Source organism: Opisthocomus hoazin, chromosome 2 (genome assembly GCF_030867145.1).
Source record: "Opisthocomus hoazin isolate bOpiHoa1 chromosome 2, bOpiHoa1.hap1, whole genome shotgun sequence".
Lineage (NCBI taxonomy): Eukaryota > Metazoa > Chordata > Aves > Opisthocomiformes > Opisthocomidae > Opisthocomus > Opisthocomus hoazin.
This window is the reverse complement of record NC_134415.1, coordinates 70,575,266-70,601,093: the sequence shown is the minus strand read 5'-3', so window position 1 is coordinate 70,601,093 and position 25,828 is coordinate 70,575,266. Positions and strand designations below refer to the sequence as shown.

At 44.5% G+C, this 25,828-nt stretch overlaps 2 protein-coding genes across 10 annotated transcripts in view; one reads left to right on the top strand and one right to left on the bottom strand.

Annotated features, from left to right (window-relative positions):
- The first annotated feature begins 5,362 nt into the window (after window positions 1–5,362).
- Window positions 5,363–16,046, top strand: RNF146 (ring finger protein 146). Of its 2 annotated transcripts, XM_075414091.1 has the most exons (3): window positions 5,363–5,471; window positions 10,458–10,614; window positions 14,283–16,046. In XM_075414091.1, the coding sequence occupies exon 3, from the start codon at window positions 14,284–14,286 to the stop codon at window positions 15,340–15,342; it is 1,059 nt and encodes a 352-aa protein (XP_075270206.1). In that variant the 5' UTR covers window positions 5,363–5,471; window positions 10,458–10,614; window position 14,283; the 3' UTR covers window positions 15,343–16,046. The 2 variants fall into 2 exon arrangements, with proteins under 2 accessions (XP_075270206.1, XP_075270207.1); XM_075414092.1 differs by lacking the exon at window positions 10,458–10,614.
- ECHDC1 (ethylmalonyl-CoA decarboxylase 1) overlaps window positions 16,038–25,828 on the bottom strand; it is a 49,024-nt gene continuing 39,233 nt past the window's right edge. For 4 of the 8 annotated variants that reach the window (XM_075414099.1, XM_075414100.1, XM_075414101.1 and 1 more), the window contains exons 6-7: window positions 19,048–21,458; window positions 16,376–18,891 (exon numbers count right to left, since the gene is read on the bottom strand). In XM_075414099.1, the coding sequence (XP_075270214.1) occupies window positions 21,053–21,458 (406 nt within the window). In that variant the 3' untranslated portion in view covers window positions 16,376–18,891; window positions 19,048–21,052. The other 4 variants (XM_075414094.1, XM_075414098.1, XM_075414097.1 and 1 more) reach the window with 4 other exon arrangements.

Here is a 25,828-nt window from a genome sequence, read left to right as displayed (position 1 = left end):
GGAATAGGAGAAATAAGATTTAACTGTGGAATTGTCTATAAATCTTGCTCATGTGAGCTTTTTCACAAAAGTAAAGCCTAGAGAACAGAATTATCCAGAGACTTTCTAATTTTGAATTGAAAACTTTCAATCTAAAATGTCATTGTCAAAATTGGAAAGTGGAAAAATCTCCATTTAAGTTGTTGAACTGTTCACCCAAATGGAACAGCATACAATGCTCTTGGTTCTTTTATCAAAAAATAACAAAATCATCTCACTTGTTAATTAAAATACTGGGGTGCTTGTTAGTTGTTATCTTATTTGTCAGAAGACTTCTATGTCCTAAGGTTGCAGCATTTCCAGGTCCTAACAAGAGCTCAGGCAAGGAAGATTTCTTGAGTCATGTAGCATTTCAGTGGCTTCAGCAACAGAATTTTTGTCAGATGTTAAAATTCACATTGATCTGCTTATAATTTCTGGGAAAAAAATATTTTATGGAGTTTGTTTTGGCTATCCTTTGCTCATTTGTTCTTTTATTTTCTTACTTTATTCATTTTCCTGTTCTACCTATTTTTATTTCTTGCTTCAGGCTTTATTTAGTTCCTATAGGAAATGGTGCTTTGATTGCGCTATTGTAGCATTCAAAAATATTACCTGCAAAAATAATAATGTGCCCTCTAGCATAAAAGCAGCTGCTCGCATGGCAACTATATGACACTTCATGTAGGTATAACTAAAATTACAAGCCTATGTTTCCATTTGTTCTGTCTCGGTAAGGACTTACACGCCTATCAAGAGCTCACCAGCAGGTAGCTCAGAGGGTCTGATATCTGCAGTGTGAAGACTCTGCCAACTTTCCAACAAAGCATGGGTGTTTCCAAGTGTTTCAGTACAGAGCTCCTCTTTTTTAAACATAACCCTGAGTTAGAGGCCTAACTAGTGTGCAGTTTCCCAGAAAACATCAGCACAGAACCACTCAGCAAGTTTCGCCACCGGCTGCAGTAGGACCCAGTTTTGGTACACCAACAAGCAGTGTTAGCTGTGAGGAATGGCTTTGCTGCGTTTCCTCTGTCAGGCAGTAGTCTGGTCAGCGCTATCGCTGCATCAGGAGACACAGCAGTACCTATACTCTATCCAAGTATTTCTTGAAGAGCTCATCTTCCCCACAGTTACCATATACCATCTAGTGATACAAAAGGAAACTGCAATATCTAATTCATCATTCTTTAAATGAAAGATGAAGATGGCAACAACGTATTTTTGATATTTTACTTTCCTTCCACTAAAGCAAATATAGTCCTGACCGTGCTATCTGCTCTCTGCAACCAACAGTTTTTCCATCTATGAAGAATCTTGTGACTCTGGCTAGTTTTCAAGATTTAATCTCTGAAGATGTATGATCATACAAGCATCTCGTCTTCAGTTAAAAAAGTCTTCCTTATAGCTGCAGAACTGCATTTTATCCGTAGTTATAAGTCATTGTAAGTCCTACAGATGTAAACTTGGGGCCAAATTTAAAAGAAACATGAAATATAACCTTGCAATTTTTGTAAACCTCACGATGTTGAAGGTCCACAATATATTTTTTTTTTTAAATACCGGGTTAATATTCCCTGTTGATGGGGAGGAAGTCAAAGAGAAAGAGATCTTAGTGCTCTTGAGACTAAGGCACAAGATCAGCTATTGGGAAAAGTAGGCTTTAATCCTGGAAACTCTTTGCCCAGAAAACTTCAAGGACTTAAACACACTGTATCGTAAGGCAGTAACTGTTTTGTGGTGGGGTTTTTTCTGCTTGTCTGCATCACCATATGGATGACTTCAGTTCAACAGCAACATACACTGTGATGAGATTCTGACAGCTGGGATAATGGAAAAAGTCAATGTTTACTTATTGGTGGAAGAAAATTTTACCTTGCCTGCCAACTGGCGCAATAAAATAAAAATGTTTTGTATGCTGTGTGGAATTTTTTACTGCCACTAAATGAAAGCAAAACAATCAGGATCTCTCCCTGGGAGTTCACAGCCAGAATGGGTACCGATCCAGCAAAAGTCAGAGATTGAGAGAACTGAGAAAGAGAACTGACCCTCGGCTCCTCTTCTCCCACTTCTCCCCCTCAGCATCGCTCAACTTTCTGTTTTTAAAGCAAAATGGGATTGTTCTTACGACTAAGCAACACAATCCTTCCAAAACTGTTAAGTAACAGTTTATTTGGCAGAGGTTGCCACATAGCTAGAATACGTGAGCAAAATACAGAAATTATGGGAAGCACAGTGGCTGTATTTTCATATGCCAGTTCAGGCCTTAACACTTTGTTCTGAATCTACAAATAGTGCCTGGAAATCAGTTTAGCCACTGTGCAGCAGGACTGTAAGTGTAGATTGCCAAGACAGACACGAACCTCAATGCTTTCCAGCTAGTCAAAACAAAAAACCACTTGCAAACCCAAGACTAGGCTTTGGATGCCTGTCCATCAACTTGCCTTTCGTCCATCTCAGGAACAACAGCAACTGCATGTCAAGGGAGTCAGAGCGAATGTCGTTTCATCTCGCTGGCACCGTTTTGGGCACTGTTCTTAACACTATTTGCCCAGCCGCAGAGAGCCGGGACTGGCAGCTGCCAGGGCCAGGGAATGAGGGAGGCAGCCCGATGTGGTCCCTGGCCAGCCCAGCTGGCTGTCAGGCCGCTCTGCGCTGTTCGCACCCTTAAAACACTTGTGGTACGGCGACAAGCTTGTGTCATGGACCATAAACACTATGAACGCCATTTTTAAAAAGAACTAATTCTGGAAGATTTGTGGATCTTAGTCTTCAATGAGGGTAAAAAAGTATGGCTAATGAAAACTGTAGTGCAATATGGGGATCTCGTGCTCTGCAACAGCTCAGAGAACAGGAATGCTGTGAGCGATCGGCAGCAGGGGTTCACGCCACAAACGTTCCACTGAGACAAAATCAGGATTTGCGTTGAGTGTATTTACACTCTGGAACGCAACCCTCAGCCCCTTCTCTGGCTGTCAGCACAGCAGAGTGAAGGGTACACTTCGACTCGAGGGGCACGCTGCCGACCTCCCCCCTTCTCCGGCTGGCGCAGAGGGTTTGCGGGAGGTGCAGGAGCGGGGCACGGGCAGGCTCGGTACCACACATCAGCCACTCCTCCACCGCCAGCCTACCTCGCAGCAGTTCTGACATTTTCCACACAAACTCCCCAGACTGCTTTGCTATAAACTGACTCAAAACCGCAGCAGAAGAAAACCGTTTTCCTCCCCTGTCTCCTCAACCGTGCCAAGTGCAGCAAGGATTGAGCTCCTGGTAAATGTAAGGCACTGGCATACCTGCAAAGGCTTGTATCGTTATCACATACATTTGAAGAAGTAGAAAAAAACGCTTTCCAAACAGAAACACTGAAATATGGATTAATAGTTCTTCATTGTCAAAGCATCAGCAAAATACTAATGGCAGGACTGTAGACACTTAACAGGGGAAGCGGTGTCTTTTAAGGGTTGGTCTGGTGAACCTCTGCTTTTCAACCCACTGTATTAATTAATAATTTAGTGGCAAGCACCAGACATAAATTCCAGACTCATGACATTGTAGACAACAGTAAAAACAAATGAGGAGAAACATAAGAGACAACAGAACTATGAAAGCAAGCAAAGGTAGAAAAGATACAAAGAAGGTGGTTTCAATTATAACAGACAGGCATAAACTAATACGCATAAAGGAAGCCATCACTGGAATAGATGGGACGTGTTCATGCCAGAAACAGAAACACAAAAAAAGATATGTACGTAGTACCCATTCTGATTGAAATAAGAACTGGTAATAAGCACTGACAATAGTGTAGGTAACATTTTAGAAGGTATAATCTTAATAGAACTTAAGCAGATTGTTCCTGATCCCCTTATTCCAACCTATTCAACTAGATATCTTTGCGCCTCTTATTTCTTTAGTCTAATAAGGTCCAATGCATTTAATTCTTTGGTTATCAGCTTTGGCACTATCTGATATTCCCTTTAACTGCCATGCTTGCTCCATAGCTCACGGAGCATAAAATACAATCTTGCATTCACTAGTGCATCTTCTCAGTCTCACCTGCAAATAGCTCTTACGAAGCTGCACACACAAGAGAGCAGCTTTGCTGGAACTCTTCGGATCCCTTAAGCACCCAGGCCTGCTTTCCTTTTTCAGGTCAGATTCGAACTGAAACCGACAGGAATTTGGCCTCAATAGCTTCCACAGGATCAAGGGCTGGTTCAGTGCAGGACTAAGCCTATTGTCGCTGAACGCACTGCCAGCAAGGGACCTTTCCTCTCCTCTAATCTCTGTTCTTTGACTCAGCCTCACAGAGCCCTCTTCAAACAGCAGTACAGGTTGCCACGTAAATGTTTGTCCTTGGATGCAACCACGTCGCATTTGTTAAAAACGGTGCTAATTATGGGTAGGGTCCTCTACAATTTTAGAAAAACTCCGCGGTTTAACCAAATGCATCTGTTTTAGTATTCCTGATTACATTTAGCAATTAGTATTCTTAGGTTTTTGATCTTCTGTGTTCTCTGATGCTTGTGATTTCTGGGTGTTAAAACACCAACGAGAGTGGCCAACAGCACCTCCAGGTCTATCAAGCCCTTGACTAGGCAGTCTGCACCTTCACTCACGTCGAAACAGTCAAGTTTTCCATTTATGTGCAATGAGCACCCGGGCACGCGGCCCCTCTTCCCCCATCTGACCCCTCCGGCTTCAACCCTGTGCGGGTGATTGCTCCACACCCTGGTTTGTTCCAGCATCGGTGGGGCAGACCTTCCAGCCGCTCCTGACAGCGGCGGGCAGCGCGGGCCTCCTCCCCGCGCCCCGGCCCGCAGGCAAGTGGGCCGCGCTTCGGGGCAGCCCGGCCCCCCGCGACCACCCAGGCACGGCTGGGCACGGCCACCAGGTACCGGCCTGCTCCAGCTGGAGCTGCGACCTCCAGGCCCGAATGCCGAGGCCCGAATGCTGAACTGCCCCGGCCTCCCGGCAAAGGAGCCGGGCGAGGCGCCCCTGGGCAGGCCACGGTCCCTCCGGGGCTGCTGCCGCGCCCGCCCCCGCCCCCGCGCCCCACCGGCGGGGACAGGCCAGTCCCCCCCGCCCCAGGTTCGCCGTCAGCTGCCGCAGCTCCCCCTTCCCCGCGCCGCCGCGAGCCTGGGCCACCCCTATCGCGATACTTCCGCGACGGCGCCGAGCACAGCGCGCCCCCTGCCCCCTCAGACCGCCCGCCGCCACGGCGCCCCCGCGGGGACGGGGCGAGGCGACGTAGCGCGATGGCGTCACACGCGCGTGCGCGGCTCACCCTACCCCCCCCCCGCTGCCCCTCCCCCTCCGCGGCGTCACAGTGGCGCGTTCGGCTCCCCCCCCCCTTCCCCCTCCGTCCCTCGCGTGACGTCGGCCCGTCCCGCTGTCCCGGCGGCGGGGCCGGAGGAGGCGGCGGGTGGCTGTGCCGCGCAAGCCGGCCGGCCCGGCGGGTGAGTGACTGAGGGACGGACGGACGGACGGACGGACGGACGGACAGACAGACTGACTCTCTCCGTCCGTCCGTCCGTCCCTGCCGGCGCCGGGCGGGGGGAGGCGGAGGCGGGAGGAGGCCGCCAGCGCTGGCTCCCGCAGCGCCGCTCCCTCCGCGGCCGCCCGGGGTCGGCGCTGACCGCGGCGGGAAGCGGCCGGGGCCGGGGCCGGGGCCGAGGCCTCGCCGTGCGGGCGGGCACCCCGAACCAGAGGCCGGCGAGCGGCGCGCGGGGAGCCGTGCCCGGTATTGTTTTGGCGGCGGGGGATGGGGGGAATCACACCGCCCCCCCCCCCCGCCGCCGCCGCCGCGCCCGCGGGGTCACGTGGCGGGTGCTGGGGCCGCCGCGGCGCAGGGCGCTGCCCCCCCCCCGCGCCGGGCCGGTGCACGCGCGATTGTCGCGACAGGAAGGCGAGGGGAACGGCGGTGCAGCCGAAACCAGGCGACAGCGTGGGGACCGGGGTCCTGGTGGCGCCTTCGCTGCGGTGCGAGGCAGGGGCGCCGCAGGCTTTGTGAGGGGCGGCGCAGCGTGCGGGGCCGGGGGCAGCGGGGAGCGGGGCTCCGGAACGCGGCGCTGGTGCCAGGTCTGTAGCGCTGGAAGTACCGCCCGGCCGCTTCGCCGGCTGCCGCCCCCGCACAGCGGGCCAGGTGAAAGTAATGGCCGAAAGCGGGAGCGTGCGCTGGCGCTGGAGGCACAGTGGCAGCTGGGTGTCGGCTTGGTCGTTCCGAGTAAACCTTCAGTAGCGACCGTGTGCGAGAACTCGCTGTACGGTCTCGTGCGGTTAACGCCGTGGCTTCTTCCCAAGGGACTCGAAGTACCGATGGGTTAAGTCGCTATAACGCGGAATCTGCACCCAGCGAGAGAGAAAGTTCTGTTGTTCTTGTTTCCTTCAAAATGTACGGCGTCAGTAGAGTTGTAATTGAATTGTCGTTTATTTAGAGAGCTGGAACTGCAGTATTTTTAAAGGCTGTTGAACAGTGAACTCATGGAATTGGTGGGTGGAAAGTATTTTGAATTATTTCTTTATTTTTCCCTCTCCTTGTGCATGTGAATCAAATCTATATACATGAAGAGATGTCCCTATAATGACTTTCTGCTTCTGAAGCATTGATAACTTCAGATGAGCCAGTTTCTGCTTCGTTTTCCAAACGATACCATTTTATTTGAGCGAGAAACTAACATTTTGCTCTGATAAATAAATTGAAATAGGATATGTGCTCAAAACTCAAATTCAGTGCTCCAGTTGTAGCATAGCAGAAGAACCTCATTTTGAATAAATATGTAGCGGTTCAGTACCGAAATGGTTGCCTGTTCTACACTTGACTATTCTTCTGTCATTCCGTTCCATATGTACACGTAAGGGTTGTTTTTTGTATGAATGTGTAATGGCAAAGGGTAAGGAATGACAGGTAACCTGAAGCCTCGTCGCAATCAGCAGTTCCTGAAGATACTCAGAGTTCAGGAAACAGATACAGAAAACTAGGTAAGGACAGGAAACAGGGAGGTTATAGCTGTTGTGCTATCCAGTGCCCAGGGACAGCTTAAAAAATGCCTGATAGGCTCAGTACCTTGAGCTGATCCTGCATTGACAGAGGCAGACCTTCAGACAGGAGAGAGCTGTGTGGGTTTTTTTTCCTATTTAAAAAACCAGCCACCTTCATTCTGTCTTCCCACAGTGTTTGGCTCGTGGTGACTTGTAGGGGAAGGTCAGAATTCCGAGGTTCTCTTTGCCCTCCTGCCTCCCCCCCAATAACTGAGTTACAAGTTAGGGAGCTTGATGGAAAAATCCAAGTATTTAATTACAGAAAAGCATTTACTCTTTTGCAGTAACGCTGTAGCTGTTGAGTTTGCAACCTATGGGCGAGGGGGGGAATGATGAATTTGTGATAGCTACTTTCGAGTGGTCTGTACAGAGTTGTAGAACTTGTGAGATCATCTGTCATTTGAGGTAGGACTCAAGAGTCTTTGGCTGGTTTGGTTAGAAGCTGGTATTAGTTGAGTTTACCAGTGGTTCCTGATTGTTTCTAAAATGCTAAGCTTTTACTTGCAGGAATTTCTTAAGACTGTAGGTAACACTTCATTGACATTTAGGAGCTGGCTTCTTAAATATGTAAGTTTCTGGGATTTTTTTATTGTTGCTGGTTTTTCCAGAGAAATAGAAAAATGGAAAAAAAATGTGTTGGGTCTGATAGTTTACTGGGAATCCAGGGGGGACAGCTGACTGAACTAACAAGAAATAATTTCGTTCCATCTTGGTCTGGTAGAAGCTTGAAATTTTTCTTAAGGAGAACCTGAAATAATTTTTGGGAGATAGGCCTGGTAGGAAGTCCACCACTTCAACATCTTTATGTTCCGTGGAAGAAGCGGACGTTGACTTCTCCCAGCAAGCATCCTGAGAGACTTTCGAGGGGACAAAGAGAGCAGCTAAATGCTGGCTGAGCCTCAGTTTGGGAGGGGATGTCGCCCAATTTAAATTCTTGCTCCTGATCGGTGGGATTGTCCTTCATCTGTTGCACCTTGAATGCAAGTTTTGAAATTGGTGTGTGATAGGGTGCATGGATTTGGTGACTGTGCAGAAGGAAGGGATACCTGCAGGTTGCCGCAGATAGCGTAACTCCTCATACTACATGCTTTTCCGGCATAGAAAATTAATTGCTAAGTATAGAACACACCTCTCAACCCACTTGACTTTAAAGGAGGAGTCGTCATCCAGGATAGGGCGTGTGTGTAACCACAAGCATCTTTTATCCCGTTCAGTAAAATTTTCAAGACTGGCTTATTAAATAACAACGTCATGAAATGTAGAGGTTACCTGAAGTCAGTTGGTGAACTAGTTCTTTTTAAGAGCTACGCAGCAATTAGAAAGTTGCCTTACCATAATCCTGTAATTATGCCCTAACTGGATTCTGCTAGGTATGATTACATACCTTGAGTATGTGCAAGCATTTTTATTTCCTGAGAAATCTGCCAGAACTGACCCAGCCTTTTTCTCCCATCGCCACATAACATTTGGTTTTATGATGTGCTGGCTCTAGTAGTGGATTGCAAGAGGTAGTGGATTGCGAGAGGTAGTAGGTAAAAGGCTGCAAGTGGTGCCTGCAGAAGTAACAGAAAGCCAGCTCCCAAGAGGAAGGACTGAACACCACACCCACAGCATCAAGCTTGTTGCAGCTGGCTCTTTGATCACGGCAAACATAGTATCTTGTCTGAGTGGATTAGTAGAGCCAAAATTTTAATGCGATTGCAGCTCTTGGTTTCAGATTGATGTGTGAAGAAAGGGGAAGCTGCTAGAACGATGAGGAGAGAACCTTCTCCCTTTTGAAAAGGTGTGGATAGGCTTGTTAAATTTTGCATTTTTCCGTAGGAGCTCTTTCTAAAAATAGCTGCACAGAATGCTACATGGAGCTCAGCTATTAAGAAAATAACATGCTTGAGTAATGTGTCTTAGACTGAAGTCATCTGAACATTTCACTCTGTTACTAATCATAAATGTTCAATCATTTGATGAAGGACGATAGCAGAGAATACTGTAGAACTAAACACTCTTGTGTTCTTTCAGGGACTTGCTATTGCCTTGACTTTGCTCGACTCAGTACATGTCTGATCTGCACTGTATTTATCCTGAAATGGTTCTTTCCTTGAGCAAATTGAAATCTAAGACACGACATTCTTGGGTCTGCTTCAGATCATTCCTATATGCAATGTTTTGCAGCAACTGGAAACTGTAGTTCAGAATGCTTAAGAATCATCTTTAAAGCCCAGAAGGAAGACGTAACTCCATGGCTGATCCACCTTTTTGCAGAGGATTCCCAAATACTTTCTGTAACTAAGGGTGGCTCTTTTAGGTCAAGACCTTCTTGTTTAGGGTGTGAGAATGCAACAGTGAAATCTTCGTGGTCCCCATGCCCTCTCTGAGCTTGCAGATTCCTACTTCCTTACTAGAGTTATTCAAGTATTTGTTAGGCCCTTACTGCTTTCCAGTGATTATTATGTATTTGTGAAATGACTTGGCTCAGATTCTGGTTGGTGACATGCACAAAATGTTTTGTGACTGACATTACCTCCTAGCCTGGAGAGGGGCGGAGGCCGAGTTGCATCCTTGTCCTCTTTTTCAGAGATTACGTGCATTCATTCCATGAATGAACCTCGGAGCCCTCCAGCACTTCATAAAGAAATAAAAGGAGATCCTAATTAATTCTTTTTTTGTTTACCTTCTTAAGTATCAAATCTAGGTCATAGAGTTTGTTTATAAGCTAGTATGAAGACAGACATATGTAGATTTATAAAGAAAAAAAAAGTGCTGTGCGGTTTGTGGTTCGTTCATGAAATGCATGTGATCTCTGAAAAAGAGGACAAGGGTGCAAAGCTCTGAGCTACAGACTGCTTGAAATAAATACGGAGAGGACCTAGGGGAAATCAGCTGTTCCCATGCACTGTTTTCTCCTCAAGCACCTGATAGTAAACCCTGTTAAGAGACAAGATGCAAGCCTAGATAGTCCTTTGGAATGGTATGATATGGATAGTTATAAACAGCTTTAGGAAGGCATTGTGACTTTTTAGACTCTGAATATAAGGAGTCATTTATTTGAGGTTAAATGTGCATAAACACAACATGCTCCTAGCTTTGGTCTTGTTTCTCCTTTTGTGTACGTGGTCACTTCATGGAAATGAGCCATTAACTTACTATAGTTAAAGGTAATTGCCTTTTATAATACTTAAGCAAATTATATTCTTGTCAAGTCAGGCATCAAAATCATTGATACTAAAACTGTGGGCCAAAATTATTGCAAAAAATAAAACAGAAGTCTGATAATATTTTTATTGAAAATGGCGTTCATCAGGTAAATGATAGTAATCTCTTTGCTGTAACAGGACCATGGCGCTGTATTTTGCTTGCTGGTACCTCTGTACAACATTGTAACGGTGATGTTATTTGCTTTCTATTAGTTTGCAGAGAAGCTGAAAAACTGTAGTGTACCGTTGGGCAGGACAAGTAAGGAATGAGCCGGCCTTGGGGAAGAGCACCTGCCGTCCTAGCTGGAGACATCTGAAGAGAAGACATTTTAGTCTTGTGGCATGCTCTAGTAGAAATTACTCAGAAAAAGTAAGCTGTTGTTTTGTTAATGGACTTACATGTGTCAGCTCCTTGACAGACTGCCTAGTTGCAGTTAGAATTTGACCTGAAGTTTGAAAAATTAGTTTTGAGGTCGTTTTGTGGGAATTTACTTTTTCTTCCAATAGAGTCCTAGAAGGCCCGGGGTCTTTTCATATAGTTTTTATACATCACCTCTTCCATACTTTGTGTGTTAATGAAGGTGCTCTACGCTGTGCACCCTAAGCTTACAAATATGTTGAATATCAAAAAACACCCCAAACAAACAACACCCCCCCCCCCCCCCCAAAAAAAAAAAAATCACAAAAGGATAATAGAGAGGTGGGATCTGGCAAAATTGTGGACTAGGTCCTTCTCAGTTGGCTTTGGGCTGTATTTATGTTAAAATGCAGTGTTCAGATGCTTATTGTTCCCTTATTTATACGAACTGAGGCTCTAAATACTTGAGATAAAATTATTCTTAGAACTTGTTCTTGAATTTGATTAATTTTTAGCCTTAGTATTCAATAATGTAATTTCCATTGTTGCCAGAAGTGACTTAAGGGAACCCAACCCTCCAAAAACCAAAGGTTTGCTGTTTGATAACAGTTCTAATATGAAGCGTATTTCAATTAAATGGAATGTCAGGAAAAATTTTCTGTGGTCAGTTTTGTTTAGTCCATGAAGTTGCAATGAAAGTGCTTCCACAGCCATAATGTAGCAGAATTAGCAGTCCTAGGTGTTTTTCCTCCTTTCTGAAGGATTACCTCTTCAGTAGAAATCTACATGTACATCCTCATACTTGCTTATAAACAAACTCTGTGACCTAGATTTGATACCTAAAAAGGTAAGCAAAAAAGGATTAATTAGGATCCCCCTTTAAAAACAAAAAGGGAGACAGCATCAGTTTAGTTGATATGAATCTTCAAGTGCATAATTGCCCTGCATTCTGAGCACATGCAACTGCAGTTGTGCTTATCTCTTAAGAGTTCTATGTTGCTGGGTAGCGCTTGCTTAGAGATAAGGGTTTACTCCTCCAGCTGTATTCATTTTACATATAACGTTTTCCTGAGTCACTAAAAATCACATAGGAATTTCAAGATAAGGCATTTACTCCTTTCTTTGCATATCCTGCATTATTGTCTTAACCTATTAAGAAATCAAAGAACCCCTGAATTAATGGGTGACCTACTGAGCATGTTTCAAATGTTAGCATTTTTGTGCTTTCAGTGAACAGGCGAGAACTTTCACTCTGCTTTTAGTTTACTAATAAGTTGGCTCATGGTATCAGAATTTGATTTGCCAAAATGCATTGCATTTTTAAGCCCAGCATTGCATTTTAATCCCCTCTAAAATCTTAATTATGATGTGTGACTTGTATATAACAGGTTGTTTTAATCTTGTCTTCTGACTCTGAAAAGGATAACCTTATAAAGTGCGCTCAGGGAGAAGCAGCCTTTTGTAAAACTGTAGTGTGGCAGTAAAAATCTCTGCTGCTGTGTCTTTTTGCACAGTGGTATCTCATTATGGGAGCACTTGAAAATTCAGATCCTTTACCTCAGTCATAGTTAGCGCAAAACAATCAATACATGGATTTCTCTTTCAGCTCTTCTGTTGTGAGATACTGGTTGGGTTGTATTCGTGGGTATTCGGAAATCTCAACAGCTTTTCTTCCCCCCTTTTTCTAATAAGTTTCTCGTTACAAACCCCTAGTTTTGGTGTAAATTTCTGTTGCAAAATATAACCTCAGAAGTGTGAGGCTCCCAGAAAGCAACTTGTTCACAACATTGTTGGCATGGATCTTGCAGGTAGATGTGTACCTTACAGTAAAAAGACAGTTACCAGGTGGTAGGTAGTGCTGCATCTGTATCTGGCATGCTGATTTAAGAACTGGTATGCAGATTTGTCTTTAATCTCGGAGAAGGAGATTCAGATACGAAACTGAAACATAGGTGGATACAATTATGTGCTAGTTCAGGAAAAACTATTTGAGCTGTAGAGCTTTTAAAAGAACGATTTGATAAAAAATGGATTAAAGAGGCATTGGTCTTTCGAGAGGAAATTACAGTGATAGAAGGGAACAGAGCATCCAGAAATACATTTTTAAGTAAATAGCACTTAATATGTTATTGTAAGGATAAATACAGATACTGAACCATAAATCTTTTTTTTTTTTTTTTCTTTCTTAATCCTAGCCTGTATTCATAAGATGTTTAAAGTAGTGGAGGCTTTTACAGTAATACTAGGCATTTTCTCTTGAGGTAACACATTCAGCTAGATATGCATGTAACATTAGAACAGGCTGTCCAGGGAGATTGTGGTATCTCCATCCTCGCAGGTTTCAAAAATGCTCAGCTAGACAAAGCCACGGTTGATCTGATCTAGTATTGGTGGTAGTGCCGAGGGGGGGCAGGAGAGTGGACTACGTGACCTCTGAAGGTCCCTTTTGGCCCACATGCCTGTGATAGTTCTGCATGAACTATTCCTAGCTGCCTGTACAACCAAGACTAGTTTCACTGAAAGGCTGTTTTGCTGAATATCAGCCTCAAAGTTCCTTGGGGATTTAAATGAAAAAAAGGTGCCTTTTTAGGCCCCATCCCCCAAAGCCCATGCTTCTCCCTCATTTGATATCTGGTGTTTGGTTTTGATTGCTAATAAATACGAACATAAAAGGAAAATTACCATGAAGCAGACTGTGAAAGATTGCCGTGGCAAAAATGTAGTTGAGAAGGCATTTGCATATTTAGGTTAGAATTTTTCAGCTGCTGAAATCCTACACAGTGCCAGAGTGACACAGTTTTGCGTTCCCTGCTCTCTTACAGTTGGTTATAAAAATCATCTTTAATGACAGAAATAAGATATGGCCAGAGAAGGCAGAGGCAATGACTTCACAAACCAATCATATCATGGTTGTGTCGTCTCTGACAGACTGTCCCTTCTGCTGGGCTGCAGCAATTCCTTTTGAGATGCGCTCGGCTGTATCAGTTGGTGTTTAGGGAAAAGAAATCCAGGGTATCTTTGCAAAAAGCCACCTCGGTTTTCAAATCCTTCTCTTTCTGCGGCCCTGTGGTTGTTATGAGCCCAGTTAGAGGGATGGTATATCACAGTGCACGGGGACCAAGAAACAGAGTGGGGGAATACTTCAGCTGAGTGCTGCTGCCAGGCATATTTTCTCCTGTGGAAACCTAGTCTGAGGTGTACTGCTCAGGCAATCTCTTAATCAAACTGATGATCACCAGCACTGTGAAGAGAGATTGTTTAAAGTTCAATGTTTGCAGCTAGATTGCCTCTTGAGAAAAGAATCACAGCATCTTTAAATTTCCTGAGGCGGCCCCAAAGTAACTGGGTGACTGGAGGTTCATTAATTGACACTACTTCAGAGGAAGAACAGAGGAAATTCTAAAACCTGTTTTCTAACTTGGCACGAAAAGGAGCTGAAAATGAAACAGATAAAGATTGGTGATTAGCAAAAGAAATTCTCCCAGCACTTGATTTAGTCCGTCAGCTCAGGAAACAATGTCAGCCTGTCGGGTTTCTTTGAGTTGAGCTTCATAAGTGAAACCTTACCTTAACTTAAGGTGAGCATCTCATTCTGTGGATGTTGAGGTCAAAGATGACGTAAGGTGCCCGTTTAGGTTGACGCAATAAACTGATTTAAATCTGTCTTTGATCCTCTGCAGGATGGCTGGCTGTGGCGAAATAGATCACTCAATCAACATGCTTCCCACAAACAGGAAGACGAATGAGTCGTGTGCTAACGCAGCACCTTCCCTGACAGTCCCCGAATGCGCTATCTGTCTGCAGACGTGTGTCCATCCAGTAAGTCTGCCGTGTAAACACGTTTTCTGCTATCTGTGCGTGAAGGGAGCTTCTTGGCTTGGGAAACGATGTGCGCTCTGCCGGCAGGAGATTCCAGAGGATTTCCTTGACAAGCCAACCTTATTATCACCAGAAGAACTCAAAGCGGCAAGCAGAGGCAATGGAGAATATGCTTGGTACTACGAAGGTAGAAATGGTTGGTGGCAGTATGATGAACGCACCAGCAGAGAGCTGGAAGATGCCTTTTCCAAGGGTAAAAAGAGCACTGAAATGCTCATCGCTGGGTTTTTATACGTAGCAGATCTTGAAAATATGGTTCAGTATAGGAGAAATGAGCATGGACGCCGCAGAAAAATAAAACGGGACATAATAGATATACCAAAGAAGGGAGTGGCTGGGCTGAGGCTGGACTGTGACAGTAATGCTGTCAACCTGGCAAGAGAGAGCTCCGCTGACGGCGCCGACAGCGCACTGGCCCCGGCGGCTGCAGCTGTGCAGCCTCTGGTGTCCATTTCTGCGAGGCCCCTGCCGTCACTAGACGGTCAGCTGGTGAGTCCTTCTACGCCATCACCCGACACAAGCAATTCGCTAGAGAACTCTTTTGCCCACTTACAAATAAATGGAGACAGTATGGCTGAAAGGAGTCATAGGGGAGAGGGAGAAGAAGACCTCGAATCATCATCTTCTGGTCGGGTGCCCGCCCCTGACGCCTCTGTTGAGGAGACCGAGTCAGATGCTAGCAGCGACAGCGAGGACGCGTCTGCCCACCTCCAGCAGCGCCCGCCCTCTGTCCCGCAGAGACACTGGAACGCAAACGCGAGCCAGCCAGGAGCAGATAGACCCATGGGAGGGGGCGGGGGGGCGAGCACGAGCGTGAGATCTAGAAGGCCAGATGGACAGTGCACGGTCACTGAAGTTTAAATCTAGAGCCATGCGATTAAAAACTCAGTCCTGTATCTGTAAATTTTCTGTCCGTGTTGGCATTGCACTCAAACCTAGCAGTGTGTTTGGTGGGAGGGGGGTGAAGGGGAAAACCAGATTTGGCCTGTTTAACTGAAGTCTCTTAACATGTCTCAGCTGGAAGACTCTTAACTGTAGGAAACTGGGTTGTCCTGCTAATGGTTTGAAAGCTGCTTAGCAATACCCAGTTTTCTTGAAAATGTCATGTGTTTATTTTGTAGCATTTTCCCCTTGGAGATACTCAATCCCTTTTTGGCCAATGTATATCTACTGTACAACTTGAATTGTCTTCATTATCTGACTGTTGCATTAAGTGTCTTACTACTTTCTGCATGGATTGATGTATGAAAAGAACACTAAAGCAATGTGGGAGCAGGCAAGATGTTGGATGTGAGCAGGATGCTTAATTTAATGTGAGAAAATAGATGTGAGTTTGGAGTTAAAGTGTGTTTTTACTAGACAAGAGCAATCGTTTACCTTCCTACAATGGAGATGTAAAAATGCTGTTAACTTCTGTTGCAAATTCTTACCTGTACACTCTTCATGGCATTTTCACTGGCTTTGCCATCTAGTCCTTGTAGTTTTGTTTTTGAGGTCTTTCTTGATCTGTCTTGTTTTTGTTACGGAGTTTATAATTTAATAAAATTACATTTTATCAGTAACAATCTTAGATATCTCTCTCCAGTTTAATTAAACTTCTTAGTAGGAACTTTAAAGAAAACTATCTTAAAACAGCTTCCAGTGTTTGCCAAAAGGGTATCTTGAAGTTCTTGCATCCCTGACTGGCTGTCTTTCAAACACAACACTGCAGGAGTATGTCTTTCCACTGAATAATCATGAGTTGCAGGCTTAATGGTCACATGGGCTTAACGCTCCGTTCTCCTCTGAAGAGCTGATCAACTCACTTCACTGTTCTGGTGGGCAGAAGTATCACAGGCAGCCTTGTTTTAGCAGCAGAAATGCTGAAACAAAAGAGCCTCAGTTACCAGACTTGACCGTGTAACACAGAACATGGATATTAAGGACTATATTGCTGTTTATCTGTTCTTCATAGCAAAATTAGTGGCAGCACAGGAAAGGGAGTTTTATTGCTTGTATTAGAAATACATCTCCTCGATTGACTTCTGTGTATTAGAGAAGGTTAAAAGCCAGATCTTGAACAGCACAGTTTGTCTTTGGCAGTTTTACAATTTTTCAAAGTGAGAAGCAGCATTAGTTGATTCTGGACTTGATCTTTAAAATAAAGCTAATTAAACTCCAATTCTTGGTACACATATCCCTGAGTAGAAGGGGACAATAGCTGCTATGTAGGTACTACACATCTTCAGACAAAAGCTGCTGTAGGCAACCAACCATTTAAAGGGAATTAAAAGGGCTGATTTTCAAAAATGGCAGATACAGACTTCTAAAATGTTCTCCTTACCATAATGATGGCTGACGTGTCTAATCTTGGGCAAAGCTGTGCCAGTCCCAGTTTGTTCCCTCTGCCCACAAGTGAGGTCAGTGAACAAAGGAAAATGCAGAGGGGACCAGGATGGAACAAGGAAGATATCCTTCTTTCTCAGCTAGCAATGGATGCTCTTGATCATGGATTCTTACTATCAATCACCTTCCAATTCAGTAAGCAAATAAGCCAGTAACGTGAACTTAGAAGGAAAGAGGATGGAATGCTTTTCTTCTGCTTGTTAGTTGCCAGCTGTCTTTCACTTCTCTGGTTTGAGTTAGACTTGACTAGAGCCACTGTGTGCTGACTTTGTGCTGCAAAAACCTTCAGTAAGAACACCTCTGCTATGTGCACACTTCTTACTTCATGTGAGGGTATGTACTGTTGAAGAAAGCAAGAATTAAAGTAGAAGAACTTGACTCGCTATATACTGAACTTCAGGATTTTCAGCCCAAACAGTCTACAAATAATTTTGTCAGTGATTATCCTTGGGGGTTCTTGACCAAAGTAGAGAGGCAGACCTCTGTTCAGCCGCACAGCCACAATGCTGCTTTTGGCTCCTGCTGGCTGACTGCAGCTGTGAAGTACTAAAATTAGTTAAAGTAAGGCTGGTGAGAACTTAATAGCCAATCACTGGAGTGGCAAATGCACTCCCCAGCCCAAGCTAGGAAAAAAAAGTAACTGGTAATTCTCATCTACCTTCAGTAGGAGATGTGTCTTTTCTGTCAATCTTCGCTAAACCACAGCCATGCTGCATTACTTGGTTTTCTGTAACTCCATACATTAAGTGATTGTCAACTTGTACAGCATAGCTAGAGAAATGGACAGTGGAGAAGAATGGAAAGGAAAAAGGAAATTAAAATACTGTAAGATCTACTGCATCACTTCGTTTCCAGGAGAACAGATAACCACAGGTACAGGAATCCTATGTCACGGTAAAAAAAAACAAACCCAAACCAAAAAAAACAACAAACCACAGTGAATCAAGCATTCCACGAGAATACCTAGCTTACCTAGATTACCCATGTGGTAAGTATATTTCTGTCAGCAGCAAATATGGTAAAGTATCTATACGGCTAAAAGTGATCTCCAGTATCCAATCTTTAAACCCTTGGTGCAGAATTGACACATCCATTAAGCACTCAGGCTGTCCCAGTACACAGAGGCAAGGGAACAAGACAGGCATTTCACAATGTAATAGGAAACCTAGTTTGCTGAGGAGGGAGCTGGCAATCTAGCCCCTAGGAAATAAAAAAGCTATCACGCCATTTAATTAGGAGATGGGGAATATCAGTTTTAAGGCTTCTAATTTATTTTGTGCATTTAGTGCTTGCTTGTTTTTAGGCCATTTCTGAAGGGGAACAAGATGAAGCTTGCAGTCTTTAATAATTCTAAGGAATATAAATGCTTACTAGCTGCTGGTTATAGGTATTTGCTGCCTTAAGATGATAAGCAAATATTCTGTGAAGTAAAGCTTTTAGGTTTGAAATTGGTAAAATGGGATTCCATTTCATCTCATTCAGTCTGGAGCTCTCGTGCTAGCACTTACGGTAATTTAGTGTGGCTGGTTTTCATACCAAGGGCTGTACTTGCTTTTAAAACAGGAAAGAAACCAGAGAATATGGTATTAGGCTGCTCACAAAATCCTTGATCAAAACAAGCACCTGTAATTATCTTAAGAATCTCCTGTAGGTGTGTTTGGTATATTTGTGATTCCAGCAGACCAGAAGACAAAATGAGCTGCTGTAACCTTTTCTGAGAGTCTTAGTTGGTACTACTTAATTACTTGTCGTGTTCTTAGAAGCAAACATTGGCCTTTGATACAAATCAGAGAGGATGGCTGGGGAAATGCATCTGCTGAAGTGAGAAGTAAGCTCACTGTCTACAAATCAAAACGGAAAGAGGTCCCCAATAGGTGTACATACCGAGTTTCACTTACTGGCAGGACTGGTCTAGTTCAAAACGTCTAAGTAAAACAGATTCTGCTTTTCTGGTACAACTTCCTCCCTTTCACACTTGTATCAGCCAGTGCACAGAGCACACTAATGAGCCCTGCAGCCTGGCACCTGGAAAATAAAAGATTCACGAGTCTTGCTCAGATGCTAAGCAATTTTCACACCCATTTTAAAAACATAATCACAGTATTAGTAATGGAAAATTTATTCTTGTTACTAGCAAAGACATAACCAGTTGCCCTTTAAAGCATAATTTTTTTGACTCACGACAATGTCATGTGCTGCTGCTTCAGAAAGCTGGATGAGCATGGACTGGAGCACGCTCTGAAGGTTCAGTGATGCTGGCAGTCTGGAATCCCTCTCAAATCGTGAGGAACTTCACAAAAAGCAGAACAGCTTCATTACTAAACAGTCAAGTACTGCATGACTATATTAAAACATTTGTACTTCAGAAGTCATTGGTTTGAAGTCCTCTAGAGCTTGGGAAAGAATCCAGCTGTAGAGGGGACTAACAACTGAGCTGCTGGGGTGGGGGACGAAGCACAAACCAGATCACTACTCTCTCCCCATGTTCCCATTCCTGTCTCTTCTCTAACCTGGAAGCAAAAATTGAACTCAGTTTTTGGGGGAGACTTGAAATCTTCCTCTAGCAGCAGCTTCAGGTGTGAAGGCAAACAGGCAGGATCAACAGGGCAGACTTAAGTTCCTTATCCTCCCTGAGGTGCCAGCTCGAAAGACATCCCTTTCTTTTGCAGCATTTGTTTTGGTTGCTTCAGGCTATACACACTCCCCGCTGTGAAAGCCATATAGTAAAACATCCCCAGCAGAGCACAGCATCTGCTCGAAAGCTGCAGAATCTTAACAGGCAATCTAGGCCTAATTCCCATCACTGATCTGTCCCCAGATCCTCAAACATACGTACAGTTAACTCGCTGTCTAAAACTCGGGAATCCTGCCACACTGCAGAAATCGTAACATGGATTTCCATCCAAGGACTTGCTCCTTTTCCTAAGGGAGCTTGTTCCATGTATCTAGAGTTAGTTATGCCTGGTCAGAGTGGGAATGCATGTCAGTGGCACGTAGCCCAAAGTTCCCTCCTTAACATGTTCCCCGGAGCACCTGGGAGCACCTGGGTCTTAGCCGCCGATCTCAGCCCTTGCTGGATTTGGAGACAAGTGCATCCTAACAACAGTACAGAAAAGTCTCAGTCATGGATATGCCTGCGTGTTTTTGTTCTCACAGATGTTTTATTTTAAGAATTATCTGTCAAAGCAGGGACTTGGTGTCAGTTTCTAGTGGGAAAACCCTCCCCACAGAGTTATCTAATTCACAGTCACCGGCATGAAGCAGAGACCGAGTTCCAAATCTTCTGGTCAGCCCAAATATGCCCTACCAGTAAAAATATGCTGAAGTAAGGTGTAGACAGATCCACACACAAGTCCTTCTGGAATGCTGAAGTACTCAGGTCACCCAGTCAGTCAGGGACATCCCATCTGAGGGCATGATACATCATGGCCTTCCAAGACTTCAACTAGATTCTATGTAAAGAATGAGGTCAGAAGCTTTGCACGTGCTCAGCAGCACAGATCCAGCCTATGGGAACGTACAGACGCGTATGTAGGTAGCTGGTTCCTTGAGCAGTGAGAAGACACCTACATGCATTTAAAGTCCTGAATCAGCGTCAGTGGATGAGGGCTATAAGCTCTCCAGTAAGTTAAAAATTCTCCTGTAAAAATCACCATTAAAACTGAAGTATCCCTGGATACTTTCTCATTGATTATACAAAGAACAGACTGAATATGAAAAAATAAAAACTATCATTTCACCAGTTATCATCCATTTAAAGCTGCTTAAAGACACTGGTCTCATGTTGAGGAACTCATATTTTGCAGCTTTAGATGCACCTGTTCTGCAAATAAATAAACTTCATATTTTTCAAGCAATTCATTTCCATACCAGTTAGAAAAGCAAAATTAACTCCAAAGAAAATAATCTTCAGCTTCATTCCAAAAGAATTATAGTTCTATTCTCAGCACAGTATTTACCTTTACATACTAATTTCACTGATCTCCATTCAGTAGATGATTAGGACAGTAAAGAATCTGCCGGGGATTTCTCTGTGGTTGCACACCAAATATGTCTGCCTGACATGATCAACAGGAATGTTAATGCCAGTTTAAATGATCAAGTCCTTAAATGATTCAGTTTAATGCCTGCTTTAGTGAGAGCTTTGTTCGCAAAAAGGTCAAGAACATTTCTTATGCATTGACTGTCATTTATGTTTTGGTCTTCTAACCAATGCCTGCAAATTGGCAGGCCCACCCCATACAGTTCCGAAAACGTCCTTCTCTGTCCTGAGGGCAGCTTCCAGTGGTAGCTCTCTTCCTGCTGTCACCACCTTTTTCACAGCCCGAATCACGCTGGTGGGACCCTCTGTGTGCCGACTCAGCCAGGCTCGGGCTTCTTCTAACGCTTCGGTTTCACCCGCGGACGACAACGTCTCCTCGGAGAGCCCAAGGCGCAAAGCTGTCTCGGGGTGCACCGGGGCAGCCCCGCTCAGCAGCCGGAGGGCAGCCCCGCTGCCGACGAGCCGCACCAGCCGGGCAGCTCCTCCCCAGCCTGGCACCAGGCCCATGTGCTTGTGGACAAACCGAATTTCACTCCCAGGCGTCATCAACCTGTCAAGGAAAAACAAACATGCAGAGGGCAATCCGTACATCGACTTCCGTGCTCAGCTCGCCCACACTCAGCTTTCTATTTTCTCCTCCCCCCGGCTTCCAAAGGCTGATACAACCTGACAGCACACTGCTTACAGCCAGAGCTAGAGTATTTTAATTTTTACATCACCCGGTGCCTCAAGCTGCAGCTTTTGGCCTTTCTCAGAATGAGGTACATAGGCTGCCACAAGTAGAGATGCTCAGTGCCCTCACCGGTATCTGCAGTCAGTTCTAAAACGTGTTTGAAAACAGAATTGCAAAGACGGAGGGCACATTACACGTACGCTGCCTTGCTAAGTCATGTCTAAAGCAACAAGGCTTTAGCTAAAACCCAAGCGAACTGACGGACAAAAAGCATTTCTCAGGAGGATGGTTTGTGGCCTCAGTACTGACCTGCGCTGGGGAGGTTCTGTCAGCACCCTGGTGCTTGATTATAGTATAGTTGGTGGCGTTTTGTTCCGCGCTTCAGAGGGTCCACGTGAGTTTGATTTCTAACTGCTCACTACGGTAAGGGAAGTCAGGATGGATGCTCGACTTATGGCTCACAACATAGAATAGAATTGCTTTTTCTTTATGCCTTACAGCGTGTAATAGAATTGCTCCCCTCCAGAAGGTAGAGTCACATTCCTCTTTTCAAAGATTTCACATCTTTGCTTCTTGTCTACAGCCTGTCACCTTCCTCATTTAAGAACTCACCCTAGGGCTGATTAAGCTGTCTCCCTGGAGGAGATCTGCTGCAGTGGGTTGTACTCTCTCTGCACAGTGTTCACACTGACACACATTAGGTTAGTGGAAAAAGCCTCCAGAAACACAAGCATGCAGAAAAGATGTACAGAAGCAGACCCGTACTTAAGATGTTCATCTGCGGTGTGGTTACTTGCTGCTGCTTGTAAGACAAGGGATATAAATTATACTTGTGAAGTAGATTAGCTTCTACTTCAAGTACTAATTGGCTTTCTGAAGATAAATCATGTAATACTGAGATCTACACACAAGTCTGTTTCCTAAAATTGCAGTTTTCCGTAATGAAAATACCGAGGTGAGCAGCTTTGGAAGGGGAAAGAAAAAGAAAACCTTTAAAAACGCAACTACTTCTAGGAACTCAAAGTTCCCAAATCTGCTTAATTATCGTAAATTGTAAGTTTGCTTGGTTGCTTTTTTCTTAACCAGAGCACCATCAGCATTCATGCCATACTCAAAAGCACCAGAGCTGAAGAGCTTACGCTTTATCCCAGCCCCAACACAATGCACAAAGGCAACAGCTGACATGCCAGATTGCATGAAAGCCTTTTTGTAGAGATAGTGGAGGAAGGCTGCGTGACAAAAGGAAGAGAGCAGAGTATTTCAGGGGAGGAAAGGTTTTTTGCTAACACTAGCAAGTGCTTCCCAAACCCAGCAAATCCCAGGGAGCTCAGGTCTCGCCTCTCCATGGGGAAGACTCTGCAAGTATTTCAAAACTCCTTTACTGGCTCAGCTTACTTTGCAATTTGCTGACACCCAGTGTCCCACTGGGAAAGCAATAATGAAGACATTATTAAGGGTTTAATTCTAGCTGTGCTGAGCGATGCAAAGCATTAAAAAAAGAAGTGGTCACAGGCAGCTAGGCATCTGACGCTAGACAATCCGCAGGCAGTCTCACAGGACAGCCAGCACCGGTCAGTAACGTCGTGTTCATTACATCCGAGATTGTCCCAGGCACCTGGGTTCAGGCCTTAAGAACAGGAATTTCTGTTCAGGTGGGCAGCACAGGGACTCATCTGGGAAGGGACCTCAATGCACTCTGAAGTTCGCAAGGGAAGTCACCTTTTACATGAGAAGCACAGCTGATCCATCAGCACCAAAAGAACAAAGTTGAAAACGTTTCGTATGTCAGAAGGTCTCTGTTACCCTGCCCAGTCTTCACCGCCCTCTTAGAAAATGGAACTAAACATGATGAAAGGAAAATAAATGACTGACAGCTAAATCCATAGAGAGATGGAGGCTGCAGCTTCCAGGATCTCACTGAGATTCACCTCTCCCTACAATGTTCCTCTGAACAAGCTCCACAGAAAATACTGAGGTAAGTGGTGGTCAGTAGAAGGCGTAAAGGTAGTCTTGGACTGCCTTCAGGCTTAAGAAAGGTATCTGTGGTTTTTCAGACTTCTCAACTATGAATCCTCTCCTGAAGTCACACCATTTCTTACAGAGGCCACCCATCACATTCTCTGTTAGGTACACCACTCACTTCCAGTCCCCACACCCAAGGAAACAATGGAGACCTCAGCTCAGACCTGAAGAGGCATATGCCGCTGCCAAGCCAGCCTGGGATCAGCCTCTGAACAACACCAGCTGCAGTCTCGCATAAATATTTCCCTTTTTATTTTACGAAAGGAATTGAGTCTACCTTCTGAGACACGACAGATCTGATCTCCCATTAGATGAATTTATGTAAGAAAAGTACATCAAGCATTACTAAATACAAAGAGGCAGACATCAAAAACCTGAAAAGACCGAAGTACTACTCTATTCCTGAGCTGTGTATATCTTACTCACCTAGTACTGGCCCTGCCTGAGACAGAATAGTAGATGAATGAAAAACGAACCTTGATTTGACTCAGTATGCCTGTTCTTGTCTTCCAGGTCAAGAGAATGAAAATCTGGCTCTCCTGTACCCCAGGGAAAGGTCATACCACTAGGCTCCTGGACACATGCCTTCCCTGCCCTAAAAAAGGAAGAACGTCTGTTGCATGACAATACTGAAAAAAATATTTCTTAAATGTAATTAATGCAACAAAGCAACTGAACACCTTACAAGCAACAGAAACATCCTCCAGAAATGCAAAGGGTAGCAAAATCCTCACAACTTAAATTGGAAATAAGAGGTTATGGTAATATAAACACCAAAGGACAGCTGAAACCTTCTTTAAGAACATTGTATTTCCATGTTACAAGAACTACAACATCCCTAGGAAGAAAGCACAGCCACCATGAGCCACATCCAATTTTGGGTTAGTCATCTAAAGCAAACAAGAGCTACAGCAAATGTTCCTGCTGTACATTTTAAAATGTTCTCAGATCCGCTAAACATTACAAACCCTCCACCTTTGATCAGAGGATTCTTTCACTCCGTGACATCTCACTGTGCCCACATACCGACTGTCATCTCACGTCATGTCACATCACATCACTGGCAATGCATGGGAGAAGAAAACCTTGTTTGCCATTAACAATGCCACCTAATAATTCTATCATTAAACAAGTACACTTGCTTCCTCAAAGGCAGCACCTGCTGTGAGCTAAAGTATTTCCCAGCTACCTGAAGCTGGAGCATGTACAACGAAAGCTGAAAATACAAACAAAAATGTATTTTCTTAGTTTTTCATACCTGCTTTTCAGTAACTCCTGCTCAGTAACTCCTGTTACTGATCTGTTCCAACAGGTGTAATCAGTTCCTTGGGCAGAATTAAGATTATATTAAGGTTTGTGCTGGCCCCATCATCATTTCCTGGACTTCGGGGTTTGAATTATATTCAGCCTTCTGACAATGCAAAGGCACTAATGAAGTTTACTAGGGAGGGACAGATACCATCCTCTATTTTAAGCATTTTAAAAGCTCCTATCACTATGCTTCTGAAACCCACAATGTAAAAAAGGATGCCTAAAACATTAAACGTGTTGTCAGCAACCTGGATTTTGTTCCCTTCCCTGTCTGACTCCCCATGTCACGTAAGGACACAGCTCCTGACTTCCAGTCTTCTCCTTTTAGCTGGCAGGAGACTGGCACACCGTGGAGGGAGGCAGCCGGAACCACGCCGTGCTGCAGCACCTGGTTCTCAGCTACCGTTACACTGAGAGAGGGCGGCCAGAACTGCACGGGGTAACTTATATCTCTCTCACAAATAACTCTGGCCTCCTGCTCTCAAGCCACTGACCAACATAAATAATAAGCAAAGGTTATGCCTCGGGTCATAGCAAGTTCCCTCACCAAATCTGCTAACTTCTATATATTTTGGTAACACTATCTACAAGGTGACTTAATCAACACAAAGTTGAAAATTCTCCAAAAAACAGAGTCAAAGGCATTGGGATACAATGAAAAGACACCCAACATTTTAACATGCTGTAGAGCAAGAGTTATAGAATAGAAATAATACAAAAATTTCAAATACAACTAGATATTTTTGAAAACATAGATGCAAGACATCCAGACACATGAAAAGCAGTGGTCATGGTCAGCCACCCATGCATTTTGGCCAACTGTCCTCCCTCGGTGAAGACAGCAAGAATACAGTATTGATATCAAAGTCTTTCAACCAGTCATCCAAACCACACACACAACTATTTTAAGCACA

What these genes read in the sequence shown, in the direction of transcription:
- RNF146 (XM_075414092.1), top strand. Translation starts at nt 14,284, where the DNA reads ATGGCTGGCTGTGGCGAAATAGATCACTCAATCAACATGCTTCCCACA.